Raw genomic sequence first — 19,834 nt, forward strand, 5'->3', positions numbered from 1 at the left:
AAATCACAGGATAAAAAGGAGAAATATGACTACTGGTGGGATAATAAAAAATAAAATAGTCAAGATTCATTACAAAATTGGAAAGCATAATGACAAAAGGTATCAAAATTAAACATCAGAGATTGCACTGGCATAATACTTCAGCACCCAATGTTAACACATTCATGGGCAGACAATGCTGCTTGTGTAAGGTGATAATACAGATTAATGATAAGGTGGTAATATGGATCAATGATTTCAAGAAAAATTAACATGATTTTGCACACAGTTGCCTGCACATGGTAACTTAAAGATAAAGAAGAGATAAAAAAGACACTTGATCCCTCATTCATTACAGAATTTTTTTTTAAACTTCTGACACGCCGAGTAAGTACACATATTTCAAGGGATTCGCTTGCCCAAATATCAGCACAAACAATTCAAACTCCTCTTGTCAATCATATAGACTAAAATTGATGTATTTTATGAGTATTTTTTATTCCATGAAATACATCTTGTGTTTCTAGCACATGAGCTGGAAAGCCTATGTACATTACCTAATGTAAGTCTAAGAGTAGGAAAAGCCCCCTGAGTTAACCCCACTTGTAAGTTGTACCTTACATTCCAAGACAGAGATATTCCGTCATTGCTTCTCATGAGCACACACTGTAGTACAGATGCATGTACATAATTTGACTAGGAATGGCTTAAAACATTTGGAGGTCATCAGCCTCTTCCTTCTAATATGAACAGGTTTGTAAGGTTTCTTAGATGAGCAAAATCATGAAGCAATGACAGCTAACTGCTCAGTCAGGTTTTTGGACTCAACCTTAGTCAGTCTGAAATACATGTACACTCCCCTAGTCCAATTGGTAAGTGGGACCCATAAATCAATACTTCAGTGTCTATGTGGAAAATCTGAACAGCGACTGGCAGCTTCAAATGACAAGACTAAACCGACGAGTCACCGTTTCACCTCAAAAAGTGTATAGAATAAAGGCTTGAATGGCTTCACATAATATCTCCCTCCTTTCCTCCCTTCTCTCCCCCAGCCAATGAACAGATCTTGAGAGGAGAGGATGAAATATCCAAGCACTTAACAGAATCACGGAGAGCAGTTCATCAACACAAGTTGTCAGAACTGATAAGTTTCCTTGATTTTGATTGAGTGGGAAGGACAATTTCAAAGTTAACCCTCGGACGAAACACCTTTTGTTGGATAAACATCCAGTCCTTTCCTGAAACGCTCCCCACGGCCCCATGACACGAAGGTCAGCGAGTAATCAATGGCCTATCAAGAATACCGTTGCATGCACATTTTGCTCGGTAGACCGACTAGGAACCAATCAGAATTGCTGTTTTAAATTGGTGATTATTTACTGGGCCCTAGTGATGATAGGAGCACTTGGAGTCCAAAACTGGGTTGTTCGGTTTCCACAAAAGGTTTCTCTTGTGCGTTCGACTGGACAGAGACGCATAAAACCTCTCTGTATATGGAATCATCTGGTGGTTGATTACGCCATGGCCTCGATGATTGGCTGGTACAGCTTATCCTTGCAGTTGGACAGCTTGGTTCCAGGTGTGTAGACCACCCCTCCAGGTCCAGCTAGGCTGGTAGATCCCATCAGGTCCAGGTCTATCTGCCTAGCTGCCTGGCGACCTTCGTTGATGGCATGCACGACCAGGGACTGGCCCCGGCGACAATCTGAGTAATGAAAAGGAAGTAAATTGATCGTTGTGAAATGACATGACTAGAAGACATGCTGTTGTGGTTGTTTCAGTTTTTTAGATACACCCTGTACATCATCCTCATTTTACTATGCAATGATTGTGTATTTCAGACCTTAAATTTGTTATTATTTTAGGAATCTTGTAAAAAATTCAGAGCTATGTTTTTCCCGTAGGAATCTTGCAAGTTGCCTTTCATTTATACCAATTCTCACAATTTATCCTAAACAAAACAATGGGAAATGCAGGAAAAGACGCATTGTGCCTTAATAGCGAGATTCTTGCCATAAGACGTGACACAGACCTTTGACAAGATACCAAACGAGGAGGCCACTTTTGCATAATGATACAGAACATTTATATATATTACATCAGATAAAATTTTGTTGATAGTGTTATGTAGTATGTATTTAACTTCCTGTTATCCTTTCAGTCATTCACCTTCACTTGTTTACAAACTCCCCCAATGTCATCTAAGAATTCCCAAACCCCCACTACCATTTAACTCCTAATACTTGACCATACAAAAGACCAAACCTCAGTGACGTCAGCTAACTTCATGGAAGAAGTATGACTCACACTTACAGCCCCAGTCACTTGCACAGAGCATCACTACACCCCTTATACCAGAGAAAGTTTGATAGACAGTTAATTGTAGACCAATCAGATCAAGTTTAGATTACTCCCACCTTAATTGGTACACCCCCAAAACTAATGATATAACTAAGACTTTTTGATTATTAGAGGAAGGGAAGAGAACACCAACGATAGAATACGAGACCCACACTCATCCAGGTAGACTGACTGACTTCATGACTTACACGTCCATCGAATATTATTTTAACTTTACTCTGAATCTTAATCATATACTTCGAAACTATTATATTAATCGTCTCCTGATATACTCTGAATCTTCATGTGCTTCGAACTGTAGCTGAATATTGATAACTCCATACATGTACTTTGTGATTTTGAACTGTAAATTTTTCTTCAAGTTTCTTTATTACGCTTCCCTTCCATTAATCACCGATCCCATCCTAACATAATAATAGGAAAAATGGGAAGAGGGTTCAACACATCTCCAAGGACAATGAGAGGGAGATAACAGCCATTCATCTACAACAGAGGTTCTCAAACTTTTCCTTTAAGGGCCAGATGAGACTCCAAGTAAACCTGAAAGCACCAGGGTGAAGTGGATACTTAGACAAAAATGTGCGCGAAGCGCAAAGACCCTTGCGGTCAGGGTCCTAGATGCTCTCTTGTGCAATCTGGCCCTTATTTTGGAAGCTTTATTCCAACACATTTATAACAGTTTATGGAACGCAGGCAAAATTAGAAAGATTTCAAAATACAGCGAGAGTCAATATTAATGATAACAAACTTGTAGTACTTTGTTAAAAGGAATCTAGATTATACAAAACTGGTATTGAGGAGACAGATAATGTCTTGAAGTATCAATATTTTTTGCAGTAAAAGTAGAATGAATAATAGAGCATGTCTGTAGTAGACTCTAACAGGGATGCCGGTCTCATTGTCACTTTCAATATGGGAAAAGTGACAGTCTGTCAGCAACAAGTTCCTTGGTACAAAAGGCATAATTGCCAGACGAAGGCACTGGTGCAAATGTTCCCTGGTCATGCAGGGATTTCAGTCCCCCCCCCATTTTTGAAAACCGGTCCGCGGCCCCTGTCAAGGTAATTTGGTATGAGTTAGTTCTTTAAAATGTTCATTGTGGAAAATGCACTTTCACACCTGTATGTAGATCCAAACATGGTGAGAACAGCGTTTGTCATATGATAAGAAAGTAGATCGAACAGACAGAAAAGTCTCCACTAAACTTTGTTTAAAAGTCAAATTAATTTGACTGCCATTTCCTTTAATCACGGTTAAGTCTACATGGATACACAATGTAATCATATTGAACTATGTTTCATATTGTAACTTTAGTTATTAAAAAAAAAACCAGCAGAGTCTCGCGGGCCGTAGTTTGAGAACCCCTGATCTACAGCTATGGCCTTTTAAGGCCTTGAATTAGTTCAAGGTCTGGTATTTTCATGAAAGTGAAAAGAAAATTCAACCATTTAGACTTACCTCCAGCAGCGTAGACCTTGTCGAGACTGGTGTGGTACTTCCCGTTCGGGGTCTGGATGTTGGATCTCGGATCCTGGTCCACTCCTAGCTCCTCAATCAGGCTCTGTTCCGGTCCAAGGAAGCCCATGGCAAGCAGGACCAGGTCTGCCTTGAAGATCTTCTCGGTTCCAGGGATCTTCTCCATACTAAAGCGTCCAGTTGCGTCCTTGGTCCATTTGATCTGGATGGTCCGGATTCCTGACACGTTACCTTGGCCGTCATCAAGGAACTCCTGCAGGATTGATATCAAATTAATTCTTGAAATCCCTTCCTTGCTTGATAGCATACTCCAGGTGGGTGTTTCATGAAAGTTGTCAGCTCTGACTAAATTGTTAGCTATGACAGTTTTACATACTAACAGTTGGAGGCCAGTGTTTCTCAGTCAATCAAAACCAATGATTTGGCTGACATTGTCATTTATACATGTAGGTGATTGGTTGGTCACAGATGACAACTTTCATGAAACACCCTCTTGGTTTTTTTTTTTATTGTACAAACATCCATTCACAATCACTTCAGACTACATAATTCAAATTTACAAAAAGTACAGGTTGTCTGTAAAGGCTTAGCCCCCCCAAGAAAAGGTTTATCTGTCAATTGCCATAACAGATAAATTTATTCATTTCTTATATTCTTATGGCTGAGACTTCATAATATATCCAAACTAACTCTGAGCAATGGGCATGCACAAACCTCTAAAATGGAAGATGAAGGTACGTCATGATATCAGCCAATGATACAGATAATAATAATAATAATTGGATTTATATAGCGCTTTTTCCAGAGGATACACAGCGCTGTTGATAGCATAAGACAAGTTAAGGTTTAGGTTATATAAGTGTGTTTTGAGATGTTTTTTGAAGAGGTTAAGAGAAGAGAGGTTTCGAAGAGATGGAGGGAGTTTGTTCCAAAGACGGGGGGCAAGAGATTGAAAGGAATTGAAACCGGCCTGTTTTCTGGATGAAGTTATTCCTCGCCATTCATTTATTATCAATATTCAGCACTTTAAATATGTAGAATTATGAAAATTAGGGTTACCTGTAGGTTGCAGATTCATCTTCAAAATTAATTAATTTCATTTCATTCATTTGACTACCGGTATATCTTTTTTTATTTCAATTCAAGTATCTTATAATCTTTTAACTTTATTTTTTAATCTTATTTATTTATTGATTGATTGGTTTATCATTATCATTTTTTTTTTGTGGGGGGGGTAAAATTTGAATAAGCAATAAGTTGTAAGTTGTCATGTTTACAATAATCAGTGAGGTTACCACAAATAACCTTGACTTTGACTTACCTCACTGAGTATCTCAAAATGTCTTGGGTCCTGTCCGTGTTTTAGTTTGACCTCTGAGTGACCGTAATCTACTCTGAGGATACGGGGCCACGTTGGCCAGGGGTTGTTAGAAGCTCGGCTAGGTGGGGGCTCCGTCAAGATCTCAAAGGTGGTGATTGACTTGGCATCCTGGCAAGAAATGGATAAAAAAAGACAGAAGTCAGTGATAATTTTTTGTTTATTCCTATCAAATCAAAATACATTAACTCTTTGCACGCTGAATTAATTTTTTTCGGGCATAATAATGACAATTGTTTCCATATTATTTTCTTTTAATTCAAGATTTCCATATTGCACCATTGATCCGAGAACTATTGCGTTTTCATTAGCCTATCTAATTTGAAGGTAGGGGAAAAAACTAAACATCACAATTGTTGAATTTAATTGTAGAAATGTGCACAAAGGGTTAATATTCAACACATTGTAACATGAGTTCATTATCAGTCAAGAATGACATTTAGGAAAATGTATAACAAAGTATTATTTTGAAAATGGTTGGTAATATTGCATTTTTGTTTATATAAATGTACTATTCATGCATTTTACAGAGTTGAGTAAATGTAAAGGAATATTCATCTATCCACACCCATGTTATAGTAAGCATCTTCAACATATCATAACTACTGATGCCATAAATCATTGCCAATAGTAATAAGTTGCCATCACAATATATGAAAGGAGTAATTGCATCCTACATCCTCCAAGATCATCATGGCTGTCACGATTGCCATTACAATAATCATCACCACCACCATCATCATCAGCAGCATCATTCCATCACAATGTTGGACCCATCATTCTCATTGTCATCAAAATCTGTTTTTATCACCACCATCACCATTGCCATCATCATTATCGTCGTCATCATCACCATCATCATCACTACCACCATCGTCAGTATCATCATTGTCAATAGTATCATCAACATCATCATCATCACCACCACCACCACTATCACCTCCATCATCACTATCATAATCACCACCACCATCACCACCACTGCCAGCATCACCATGCCATCATCATCATCCTCACCATCACTTACCATCCTTAGTGAAGTACCGATACAATCCACACCAGTATCACCTCCTCCAATGATAACAATATCCTTGCCCTTTGCGTCAATGTAATCAGACTGGTTACCCATCTGTCTTTTCTGCCAGGGTTCAAGGAACTGCATAGCGTACTTGATTCCACTGAGGTCACGACCTGGATGATGGGAATAAGTTAGTTTAAGATCTTCTCCATATTAGAATTACCACCATTGTCATCATCATCATCAAATCCACCACAACCAGGGTCATCATCAACTCCATCATCACTAGCACCACCACCACCATCATCATCATCAACTCCACAACCAACGCCATAATCATCATCAATTTCATCATCCTTATCACCAATTATAATCATCATCATTATCACTAATATCATCATCATCATCATCACCATCATCATCACTATCATCATGATCATGATCATCATTATTATTCATCATAATAACCACCACCATCATTATCATCATCATCATCATTCATCATCCCCATCATCATTCACCATTATCATCGTCATCATCATCATCATCATCATTCACCATCATTCATCATCATCATCATTACCATCATCATTCACCATTATCATCATCATCATCAACATCACCATCATCATCATCATCAGCAGCAGCAGCAGCAGCATCATCATCAGCAGCATCATCATCATCATCATTATCAACTCCACAACCAACATCATCATTATCATAATCATCTTCATCATCACCATCATCATCACATCCACCACAACCAAGATCATCACCATCAACTCCACCATCAACAACCCACCTGGTATTGGCAGATCTCTAGGCCTGGTTGATCCCATGCACAGTAAGACGGCATCATTCTCCTTCATCAGATCCCAGCCGTTGACATTCTTTCCTATCTCGGCATTGGTCACAAACGTCACTCCTTCATCTTCCATGAGCTTTATTCTTCGTTCAACAGCCTGCAAACGTAAAGTAGAATGAATAAGTTTCTTAAATGTCTGACCGAAAGACACAAGGCACATGATTTTTATAATGCCTAAGCAAGAAGATGTGTATTGCATGTTTTACATGAGAGCTATGAGGAACCTTGTCATTTGATAAACTATCTTCATTTCCAAACCATGATCGATCAATATAACTGGTAATCAATAGTACCAGTCTTATTTGATTTTCCTGTATAGCTAAAAATAAATGACCATTCAAGTAATCAATTTCAGCCAATCACTTGATTAGGATCCAAATCACCATTTTACATGTATAATAACTTTTATACAAAAGTACCAACACCCAACAGATATGTAACATGTAAGGTTGGATTGTAAAAAATGATTAAAATAAATGTAATGAATAAAAAATGAAAATTGAAATATTTCTAAGAATGAAAAATTGAATTTCTCTCTCTTACACTCTTGTCCATCTTCATCGTTGGAATTCCATACATCAGTAGGCCACCGCATCGGTCATTCCTCTCATAGACGGTCACTTGATGACCGGCCTTGTTAAGCTGCGCGGCTCCGGCCAGACCGGACGGTCCACTACCAATGACTGCTACTTTCTTGCCCGTTCGATGGAGAGGGGGCTCTGGGCGGATCCATCCCTGCTCAAAGGCATGGTCAATAATGGCGCACTCTATGTTCTTGATAGTGACTGGAGGGGCGTTGATGCCTAGTACACAGGCTCCCTACAGGAAGAAATGAAGTTTGGAGTTTACTCTACATGGACTAGTATTCTTTGTCACCAATTGCATTATTATTTTGAAGTTATATAACAATGATAATAATAATATTTCTTTTCTTCATGTATGCTATTCAATAGCTAAATCATCAATGAGCATATCTAACGATCGAATATTTACAGTGAGAAAACAATATTCCTGATTGAGCTTCCCGAACTAAGAAAATCTACTAGGTCATATCTTTTGAAATTGTGTTAAAGACACACCTATTTTAAAAAGTTTGAAAAATAACAAGCAGCAAATACAAATGCATGATTTAGCCATTGAAAATGCTTTGCTGATACTCCTGATAGCACGATTATATACCAGTACATATATACCAGATGTGAAGTAGCTGCAACTCCCTCCCCACCCCCCCCCCAAAAAAAAAATAATAATAACAATAATGAATTTAAAAAAATAAACAAATAAATAACAACCACCTTGATTGAAAATTGCTTCATCATTGTAAATTGACACAAAAATTTTTGAGTGATCACTCACCTCGCAGGGAGCAGGACAGCATCTACCCGTGAACTCTGGGAAGTTGTTGGTCACTAGGAGCCTCTCGAGGGCGTCCTTCCATTGATCCTTAAAGACGAGATCGTTCCAGGAGGGGATGATGTTACCTAGCGGACATCCAGTGTGTGCCTGACAGAACGGCGTCCCACAGTCCATGCACCTACGATCAATGGAAGCAGAAGAGAGGTGGAAAACATAAGGAATATAAATGTAGTTTGAGGTGTGGAAAACATGAGGAAAAATAGTTCAGTTCACGTTGATTCAATAAATTCATCAGCAAACCCATCGTTTGAGTTGTGCTGACACTATACTTGATTTTGTTATTTGATTCATTTATGTACCAACAATATTCACATGTTTACAGGTTATGAAACAAACTTTACACATACATACACTGTAAATATATGAAACATACAGTGGTCAATATGACAAGATAATAGCACAGTCAAGTGCTAGTCAAGCCAGGCCCCACACATAATGCATTATTTAAACACAAATCGCAATTTAAATTGCAATATAATCCTTGTAAAGGGTTATCAGTAACATGAAAAAAAAATCTTTAGTGAACTTGTAAGTTAGTTTCCCCATTGTGTCCTAGACTTATCACTCCTGAGGTTCCATGGGTTAATTGTCAAATGAGACTCACTCTCACTACATGAAGTCAAATGTTACTGCTTAGGTGTTGTGTGGATAATTTTATCACAGTTCAAGGGATGAGCTCTTGTAACATTGATGATTAAACCACAGTATGAGCATCTTTTGGCAAGCCATCAATCAACACTTGACCACTCTCCAACCAGGTGTTAAATGGGTACCAGGTACATGTGGGATGTGGACGACCAAGAGTATGCCTACATGTAGCAGCAAACTCTTATTGGAATGATCGGCAGTGACGGGAGAAAGGGCAGACATTTTGTGCAGGCAAGCAAGATCCAATGACCAAGGTAGTGATTATAATAATAATGTATATACATGTACATGTATGTAAAGTGCTTAGAGAGAATGGACTGATGTATAGAGTGCTACATAAAAAGCTGAATATTAATATAAAAAAAAATCTAGTTTGCCCCACCTTGCTGCCTGTACTTTGAGTTGTTTCTTGACTCCTCGGTGGTTGTAGATCTCACCCCAGTCCTTCATACGAACCTCCACACTACGGTACTGGTCGTTGTTTCTTCCATACTTGACAAAGCCTCTGAAAATGAAAATCCAAGAATGGGCATATGTTTAATAGTTTGCTGTGCAAACCCTTCACTCAAGGAAAACAAAGAGTCTGAATACACAGCTAAAAATCCCTGGCAGTGACCTGTGCACAGAAGGTAAACAGCAATTTGTGGTTGTCTTTTATAATCTTTGATATCTTTATTTCTGTTATATGCTTAGTTTATTTGCTAACCTGGTCTTGTCTAAGACCCTCTGAATGGTCTTCTTCTCTTGGTCAACGTCTGGGATCGTAGACTTGGACCAAGTGTAGTGTAGACTGAACAGAAATAAGACCAAACTGATTGTAAACCAACTGTGAATATAAATCCATGAACTGACCTGGTCTTGTCTAAGACCCTCTGAATGGTCTTCTTCTCCTGGTCAACGTCTGGGATCGTAGACTCAGACCAAGTGTAGTGTAGACTGAACAGAAATAAGACCAAACTGATTGTAAACCAACTGTGAATATAAATCAATGAACTGACCTGGTCTTGTCTAAGACCCTCTGAATGGTCTTCTTCTCCTGGTCAACGTCTGGAATCGTAGACTCGATATCTATCACCTTGGGCTCCTCCTTTACATGCCTTCCATCTCCCGATCCATTCACACCATTGGTCAGTTCACCATTGGAGGAGTGGCCATTGGTGCCATTGGCTAGGCCATTCTGCAGAAGCTCCGCCTCCTTCCTGGCTTTCTCCTCTGCAAGTGCCTTGGCTTTCTTCTCTCGGAGAGCTCTACGGTATTCATTGGGGAAGACCTAAGCAGTGGGGATGTAATCTTTGTTTACTTTCATATACTGGGGGTGTGGCCATTGGTAAAGACACTGGCATTAGCATGTTAAGCAGGACCTGCTGGAAGAAGAGTCTTTGGAACTGAAGTGACTACCCTTGGTAAATATGACATTATTCTCATTATTATCAATTATATTGACGAGGCCATTCTGAAGAAACTCTGCCTTTTTCCTACCTTTCATATCTTTCAGAGAACTCTCTATAAAGTATTCTTAAGGGAAGATCTTGTAACTTTTTCCCAATCGATTTTACTTCACTACTCTTCTAGCAGGCAAAATATTCATTTCTTCCTTTCAGTGGCTACTTTTCACGAACTACATGTACTGCCTAATCTGAAACACCGAGTAACATCTAGTAACTTTTTCCCAATCGATTTTACTTCACTACTATCCAAGCAGGCAAAAAATTCATTCCTTTCTTCCAGTGGCTACTTTTCATGACCTACTGCCTAAACCTGAAACACTGAATAAGCGTTAACATTCTAGTGAATGGGTATTTTCCAGGGCTCTAAACAATGCAAACTGACTACTAATATTTCTTTTTTATAAACTACATGTATTCCTTTATCAATTTTGAAATGAAGCAAATATTCAATTTTAATATATCATTTAAAAAACACATGTCTCTTTTTATTTTCCTTAAAAAAATGAATGAAAACTGTGTTGCTTTGATTGTCGGTTTGAAATACACATATTTAAGTGCATTTCTCTCTTTTTGAAGCTAAGGACTTTAAGCCAGGCCTCAAATCAACCTTAACTTAGCCTCAAATACAGTGCACTTGATGAAATCTCACCTTTACAAATCGTTTGCTTTCCGTTTCCCAATTGTCCAGTATCATGGTTGCGACCTTTGACCCTGTGTACGAGATGAACTCAGCGAGACTCTCTTTGAGGAAGGTAATGTCAATGTCTTTGACGAGAGGCTCAAGAACAACCGACTCTGTATTGCACTTTGGATAGAAATCATTCCAACTAAAAAGGGAGGAGGAATTGAACAAAAGCATTAAAATCCTAAAATAGTAAAGAATGTATTCACTACTTTATCTATAAACATTAAGTGGTTTAATGCCCTCATAAGATACATGTACGTTGTAAGCATACAAGTATACTATTATTTCATGAAATGATGTACATGTAGCACTTGTTAGTTTTTGTCAGATATTAAAATCTTTATCTATTCATTATAATATGTACTTGTTTCATCATTTATTTTTCTTTTATTATTCCATTTCAGTAAATCGTTTTCATTTAACAATTCAATCTTTATTTCATCTGTCCACATACTTGATCATAATATGCTCATTTCTCTCCTCTTTTTATGGGGGTTATAGTTTTGAATTTTGCTTGTTTCAATACACTCTCATTCTTTGAGTGAAACTCAAAGGGAAGTGTACCTCTTTAACACTACTTACCAATCAACAAGCTGTGACTAGTTTTTATAAACAGATTACGCTATTCAGAGATGTCCCTATCACTAATCTGATACATGTACTTACACGTTGTATACATAGGCAATACCACCAGACATTCCAGCAGCAAAGTTCCTTCCAGTAGCTCCTAGAATGATGGCCCTACCTCCAGTCATATATTCACAGCCATGGTCTCCTACACCCTATAGAATGAACCATATCAGACAGAGAAAAGAGTCATGGAAGTGTCCTGGGGTAGCAGTATGAAGTCTTGCCTTGTAATCAGAGGGACATGTGTTCGAATCCCACCACTGTCTCCTTTGGCAAAGGCATTAATCCACACTTTGCCACTCCCCACCCATGTGTTAAATGGGGACCTGGTAGGATGCGAAAGCCTATGAAGTATGCCTTGCTCGAGTCTTGAAACTCTTGTTGGAATTTTCCCCCAGGGAGTGGAGACAGTGCATGCATTGTTTGCGAGCATGCAAAGATCTGATGACCAGGATCATAATAATAATAAAGCACTTAGACTCATAAAATACTAAGCGTTGTATAAATGTTACTCATTATAGGCAATTCTGTACAAAATGTACATGTACGTCCAAACCCCTCATTTTGTGATAAATTTGTTCTTATGAAAATTTGTTAATTGTAAAAATCCTAGATTTACAGCTCTCAGGGATTTGTGAGAAGTCTTACCTCACAGATGGCGAGAGCTCCCGAGTTCCTGACACAGAAGCGTTCAGCAGTCCATCCCCTGAAGAATGCCTTGCCACTTGTAGCACCATACAGGCACACATTGCCTACGATGATGTTCAGTTCGGACACAAAGCCTTCTGGGACATCACGGGGTGGGTAGACAATCACGGTCCCACCAGAAAGACCCTAGGAGGATGGATAAAATCATCATATTCATCAATCCATAGTTTTAAATCCAGTTTTGTCTCTGTGAACCGGGGTATATAATTTTCACCTCAAACTCACAGGAACCACTCTTACCAGCTCCCATCCACCTTACCCGATTCAGTGCATCCTCCATCCTCAACCCAGCCCAACCCTCACTAACATGGAGGGATAGTTTTAAAATACAATTAAAGTCAAACTATATCATTGTGAAACAACCCCTGAACTTCCGCCAAAGTGATGATAAGGTAATATTTGTTAGCTTGCTTGAGGTACATGTATGCTTCCATTTATTTAATTCATTGACTACATAAGTTCCATTTATACCAGAGATAGAAGTTTCATTGGCATAAAATGCCAATGTCTCCAACTATAAAAAAAAATGGCATAAGTGGTTCTCAAACCTAGGTTGGACCTATTGAGTATTCTGCCATGACTTTGTTACTCTCAATATGCTAGCTAAGCTAAATTGAAGACTATTTTGTTTTAAACATGATTAACTACTCATCTGTAGAACAAGGCTCACTCCCCAGCTGTTTTATGCTTAAATGCCTTACCACAGCCATGCACACGATATGCTACCTGATAAGTGGGTTATCTACATCCTTACCTTTCCTACATAGTCATTACTGTCACCTTCTAGTTCCACATGGACACCCTTGGCCAGGAAAGCACAGAAGCTCTGACCAGCTGATCCTTTCAACTTGATCTCAATAGACTTGTTAGGAAGGCCACTCTCGCGATACTTCCTGAAAATTGAGAAGACAAAGATAAAGTTTTATTTTGTATATTGTATGATGTAAAGAAATTTGAATTGGAATTTTGTGCAAGGTGAAGTATGAATTTACTGTAGAACAAATTAATCGAATGCGTCATCATCATTATCATCTTCCTCTTCCTCCTCTTCATGATCATGATGGTAGTGCAGATTTTGATGATGGTGGTGGTAATGACGAAGATGCTGGTAGTGAGGATAAAAATGACATTGACGATAATGATATGGATGACAATGATGATGTCAGTGATGATGATCGATAATGATGTCAGGAATGATGATGAAAAAGCTGATTAATGATTATGGTGTTGACCATGCTATTGATAGCAATTATAATGAGCATGATGATGATGATGGTGGTGGTGGTAATGATGATGAGGAGGGGGGGGGGGGAGGGAGGAGGATAGTGGTAGCGGTATTGGTAATTATGATGATGTTGATGATGGTAGTGGTGATGGAGGTACTGATGAGGATGATGATAATATAAGAATAGGATGATGATAATATTGATGATGACGATGCTGTTGCTGATAGTGATGATGGTGGAGGTGGTGGTGTTGTTACGACGATGATGGCAACGATACTGTTGATGATAATCATATGATGGTGATAATGAAGATCATTACCTTGAGATGTGAAAGCTAAGGGTTGTTCCAAAGGCCCTGCACTCATTGGTAATGTCCATATTAATCTCAACATGCTTGCTGGTTCCATTAAGAACATCTCCTGCCCTTTCTATCAGAAGATTGTCCTATACAATAAAGAAAAAAAAATCATTCATTGCAAGTTTGGGAATTTTTGTAAATAACTTATGGTGATGGACGACTAGATACATGTATACACAACGTATCAAACTGGACTTGACGTCATTTCACATTACTGGCTTTGTGTAGTTAGTCCCACTGGATCTACACTGAACAGAGCAACACAGGCAGCACTGTGCCCTACCGGGTGGAGATGAGGATTAATGTTGAATAATAGCAATATCTTTTGCATAAATATGTTCTATAATCCATGTAGTATCAGAGGAACCTATTGGAATTATTTGCCTATCTGGAAAATTTTGAGTATGATATAATATGCCATGACCAACAGACAATAACCTTTGAGGACCCATCAATTCTAATGAAAATTACTATATCTTCATCTTATTTCATATAGTCATAACTGAAATATATACACATTATGCATTTTGCATCACTTTACTCACCCCCTTAACATCAATAAATAGGCCAACCCTAAAATTTTTAATATTAATATGTTTAAATACAAATGAAAACCAAATGAGTCAATGTTAATAATTTTAATCACCCCTTAACAATATATATGTAAATCTGACTTCTTTACAAATCTAAATATCCATTAATTTGATAGAAACTTACTATGATTGCTTTATCTTTAAAGGTTCTAACTGAAAAAAAATATAATGGCATTCTGCATCACTTTACTCTCCCCCAAAACATAATTGGATACCATCAAGTATTCTAAATATTATTAAACTGCTTTAATACCAACAAAAAAAATGAGTCAATGTTTACAACTCTAATCACTCCATAATGATACAATTTGTAAATCTAATTTCTCACCAATCTCTTATCCAGGGCAAATTCTTGCTTGGTGGTACCTCCGATGGGGTTAGCATCGGGTCGAAGGTCAGAGGCCTTGGTCAAGACTTGGTCAAAGTTGAGCAGTTTGCTCTTCCCATTGGTCTTCTCCTGGACGGGTCGAAGCATGTCACATCGGCCAATCATCTCCTGCAAAATGATACACAAAACAACAAAAAATGAAATAATTTACTTGATATAATCTGCTGCCTCAAAAAAGGCAGTTTAGATAAGAATTACGTGTACCTTTAAAGCAAAAAAATAATCAATTCTCTCTTAGGGAAATATGAGGTTATAAGGGGGGGGGGGGGGGAGGGCAGCACATCCTGTATAATGTGCAGACATAAAGCCAGGGAAGAAGAAGAAAAAGATGGTAGAGCACTCCACTACAAGTTTATGTAAACTAAAATAGATTTTAATGCTACAGTGTATATGGCTCAAAGGAGGGGGGTGGGTATTTCATCAACATTCACAACAACTGTCAGTGCTGACTAGATTCAGGATCATTTAGGATTCAAGATGGCTGAGATTCAGATTCAGGAGTGGCTGAGAAGAACTGGCCTTTGACTGTTACTATAGCAACTGTCAGAAAATGATTTTGTCGGTACAAACAACTTTTGTGAAATGATCCCCGATTTCATGCACAGTTCTGATCATACTCTATCAATAAAAATAATTGTAATAATAGAATTCAAACTCTGCCAGTTTTGGGGCACGAAAAAAGTAAGAGTTTCAGAAAACTCTTAAAACTATTTTCCTACATGTAAGTACATTCCAGATGAGCCTCTACCAACCCAGAAAGAATAGCAAAATGCCACCTCCTGATGAACATATATTTGGTAGGAAACTTGATATCCCATTTTGATATTTCCATTAAAAGGCTGATGACAAATTAATTCTCTGCCAGAGACCACAGAGAAATACAAAGGGAACAACTGAAGGATTAAGTGTCAAATGTGAACAAACCTGGAAGGTTCTGAATCCCATCTTTGCCATGTGTGAACGGATCTCCTCAGCAAGCATGAAGAAATAGTTTACTACATGCTCTGGGTGACCATCAAACTTCTTCCTCAACTCAGGATCCTACAAAACACATAAAGAATAAGGATTAAGAAAAAAGAATGATTAAAGAAAAGTACTAGTAATCACATGATCTGACCAATTTACTTCCACAAAAGCATTCATTACACAATGAATTCAGGACATTTACACACACACACAGGGTGAATAAAATGATATAAACCATTGTTTGGTAAGTTCTCATCAATATTTTCTTTAACATCATTAACATCACTAACATCATCACCACTGTCTTGTAATTCTTGTCATTATATTTGTCAAAAATTATCGCCAATGCCATTATCATCATCACATCACCACTAACATCGTCATCATTATTACCATAATCGTCATCATCACCATCACCATGACAGCTGCCATGACAACTTCAACCATTATCAGTTATCACGATCACCATCACAATCAGCACCATCCATCAATACCACTATCTTTTATCCTTATTACTACCGCCGCCATCACCACTATCATCTCCATCATCATCATTATCACCATCGTCATCATCATCATCATCAACACCACCACCATCACCCCCACCACCATCACCACCACTGACTACTACCACCATCACCATCTCACCTGAGTAGCCACACCCACAGGACAGGTGTTCAGATGGCATTTCCTCATCATGGTGCATCCCATGACAATAAGAGGTGTGGTGGAGAAAGCAAATTCATCCGCCCCAAGGAGAGCTGCTATCACCACGTCATGACCTGGATATTAGGAAGTAAGAATTCTTCGTGAGTTTTGATACAATTTAGTAGTTTTCTGATGAAAAGAGATATGTATAAGTAGCAGGTGATGCAATGCACTAGCCAGGATTAGCTTTGGGAGAAGTCATACAATGTCAATATACTCGTTTCAAACTCCTTTTTGTCACAGATGCTGTAAGTAGTGCTTATTGTTAAAATTCATTTACAGAGACCCCCTGGGGTTTTGCAAATTTTTGTTAATGATTACAAATGAGGAAATTTAGCTATGACTGTGATTTAATCCACATAACTTCTTAACAAACGGATTGTGTTTATGTTATCGCAAATGTACTTATCACCTGTCATACTTTGTAAATACTAGGGTGCTTCTTGTTCATAGGGCCTCTAAATATTCAATGTTATTACAATTATCATTTGTTAATCAGTAACAATTTGATTTGCCAACATGAAGTAAATATGAAGGTAACAATATGCTGTCTGAATTCATCAATAATCAAACTGAGCAAAAATACATATTCATATAAATTAATATAAATGCTTGATCCTAATATACAGGGTTTTTTTTAATGCAACCATTCACCTGTCCTCAGCTGGCCGTCGGTCTGCAAGACAACCCTTGACCTCAGATTGTTTAGAACCAACGTCTGATGAGTCTCTGCTATACCGAGTTCCCATGGTAACCCAGCATGTTTGATTCCTGTCCATGTGCTAGCTCCCGTTCCTCCGTCGTGACCAGAGATGGTGATGTGTTCAGCCTTACCCTATAAACAATGTAATATTTAAGAAAGCTTAGCGTGTAGTACACAGAGTGTTGTCATCAGTCAATACAAAGATTAATCTTGCTAAGATGTCCTACATCTGGGGCCCATTGCATAAAACTTTTTACCTGAGAAAACTTAGGTTGTTTTTACCAGAGTTTTTGCTCTGTGTTAAAGTCAATGGCAGAAATTAGACTAACCTTAGTTTTCAGTTTTTACCAGAGTTTTCTCAGGTAAAAAGTATTATGCAACAGGCCCCTGTATTAGATGGGAACTCACCACCCTTTTATAAGGTACAACAGATGGTAATGCCAACATGTGTTTAATCAGGTTGCAAATTTTACTCAAACTCTGTTTACTAAAGTTTTCATCCCTAACAACTTTAGGTTTAACTTAACTGTCAAAACTTCATTATCTTGAGGAAATAATGAGTCCAATTGCTTTTCTCTGGTAATCATCAAAGGTGCGAGGCTAGTTCCCCAAAGCAAGGTTACCTACCTTGGCAGGGACTCGGCGACACCCCTACGTCTATGTCAAAATTTTACTACCAAGGTAAGATGCGTCTGTTTGTTTGTCTTAAGGTTATCTTCAAACATTGGGCCACATATTAAATTACAAGATCAACTCATTACCTTTATGGTTTCGAGTTAAAAAGAAGTGGGAGATCAGTTCCGCAAAGCAAGACTTACCTTGGCTACCCCAGCAGCTACGACCCCTACGCCGACCTCCGACACCAACTTGACACTGATCCTAGCCTCTGGGTTGGAGCACTTGAGGTTGTAGATGAGCTCAGCAAGGTCTTCAATGGAGTAGATGTCGTGGTGAGGGGGAGGGGACACCAGCCCCACCCCAGGGATGGAGTAACGGGTAGAGGCAATGTCCTCAGTGACCTGAGATGGAGAAGAATGAATACCGGTATGTAATGTAAGGTACGGTAGTCACTTGTATATCCACAAGTAAAGGGATGAACTTCAAATGACACTCTCCCCCAAAAAAAGTTGGAGAGAGAAAGCGATATGAAAGGGCCACCTGCTCACTCCTTCCCCACTTCCCCAGGGCCCCTGACACAGCATTCCAGGTACACTAGTAAAGGTAACAAAATGCATGAAGATTGCTACTAAGCCAGTTGCTCTGTGTCAAATTCCGACACCAAGAAAATCAGTGTTTGCTTTTAACAAAGTCAATGAAATATCAAAGGTGGGCATTCAACATTTTTGTACATCCAACTCTCATTTCTTATTCTTCTCCATTCTTTCACTCACTGTTCAAGCCTTGATAATTAAGACCATTAAAAGTTTATTCTATCAACTGAAAAAAAAAAAAAAATGGAGACAAGTCACTTCCAAGGTCCCACATACAGAAGATTTAGATGCCTACAAATCAAGGAACTGCCCAGGAACATTGTATTTTAATCTTTCTTCTTCAGTTCTCTTTAACTGAACATTCCAGCCTTACCTTATATCCTGGAAGTTCCCCTCCTTCCCCGGGTTTGGCTCCTTGGGCCATCTTAATCTGTAAGTCATCAGAATGGGCCAGGTAGGAGCTGGTTACACCAAACCTTCCAGAGGCAACCTGCTTGATGGCCGACCGGGTATTGTCCATAGGGTCATCGGTGTGCAGGTAACGGTCTTCTGTCTCTCCACCCTCTCCTGTGTTACTCTTAGCACCAATTCTGAAGGGGGGGGGGGGAAGAAGGGATTTCCTGAACATGAAACCTACTTAATCAATTGCAAAAATCAGCGAAAAATTTAGTAAAATCCTTTGGTTTGTTGGTCAAGTTAATGAAGCAAAGAAGAGCCATTTACCTGTTAATTTCCTTAGTCAGTGTGCTGTGTGTATCTAGGAAAGACTACCCAAGTTCATAGCCCCAGTGTTGAATCTCTTGATAGAATTAGTTACTAGAACCTTCAGCCTTTGGTCAGAAGGTCAAGCAGGTGAAGCAAAGAAGAGCTACTGATCTCATGGCTGTTCATTTCCTTAGTCATTGTGCTGTGTGCCTCTCTAGGAAAGACTTCAAAATCTCATGGCATGAGTGTTGTGCCTCTTGGCAATAGAAACAGATTTTAGAACCATGAGCATTTGGTCTCAACGTCAAGCAAGGGAAGCAAAGAAAAGCTACTAACCTTTTCATGGCCTTTGCCAGTGTGCTGT

At 38.7% G+C, this 19,834-nt stretch overlaps 1 protein-coding gene across 1 annotated transcript in view; it reads right to left on the bottom strand.

Moving 5' to 3' along the window:
- Positions 1–249: 249 nt before the first annotated feature.
- LOC121413135 (putative glutamate synthase [NADPH]) overlaps positions 250–19,834 on the bottom strand; it is a 70,355-nt gene continuing 50,770 nt past the window's right edge. Inside the window, exons 20-39 of the mRNA XM_041605899.1 lie at positions 19,139–19,355; positions 18,373–18,573; positions 17,506–17,686; positions 16,792–16,925; positions 16,102–16,218; positions 15,118–15,285; positions 14,158–14,282; positions 13,367–13,505; positions 12,553–12,738; positions 11,941–12,056; positions 11,239–11,416; positions 10,140–10,411; positions 9,524–9,646; positions 8,434–8,611; positions 7,621–7,896; positions 7,015–7,174; positions 6,222–6,385; positions 5,138–5,305; positions 3,799–4,069; positions 250–1,684 (exon numbers count right to left, since the gene is read on the bottom strand). Of these exons, the coding sequence (XP_041461833.1) occupies positions 1,494–1,684; positions 3,799–4,069; positions 5,138–5,305; positions 6,222–6,385; positions 7,015–7,174; positions 7,621–7,896; positions 8,434–8,611; positions 9,524–9,646; positions 10,140–10,411; positions 11,239–11,416; positions 11,941–12,056; positions 12,553–12,738; positions 13,367–13,505; positions 14,158–14,282; positions 15,118–15,285; positions 16,102–16,218; positions 16,792–16,925; positions 17,506–17,686; positions 18,373–18,573; positions 19,139–19,355 (3,565 nt within the window). The 3' untranslated portion in view covers positions 250–1,493. The remainder of the gene's footprint in view (positions 1,685–3,798; positions 4,070–5,137; positions 5,306–6,221; positions 6,386–7,014; positions 7,175–7,620; positions 7,897–8,433; positions 8,612–9,523; positions 9,647–10,139; positions 10,412–11,238; positions 11,417–11,940; positions 12,057–12,552; positions 12,739–13,366; positions 13,506–14,157; positions 14,283–15,117; positions 15,286–16,101; positions 16,219–16,791; positions 16,926–17,505; positions 17,687–18,372; positions 18,574–19,138; positions 19,356–19,834) is intronic.

The sequence above is a fragment of the Lytechinus variegatus genome, chromosome 4 (genome assembly GCF_018143015.1).
Source record: "Lytechinus variegatus isolate NC3 chromosome 4, Lvar_3.0, whole genome shotgun sequence".
Classification (NCBI taxonomy): domain Eukaryota; kingdom Metazoa; phylum Echinodermata; class Echinoidea; order Temnopleuroida; family Toxopneustidae; genus Lytechinus; species Lytechinus variegatus.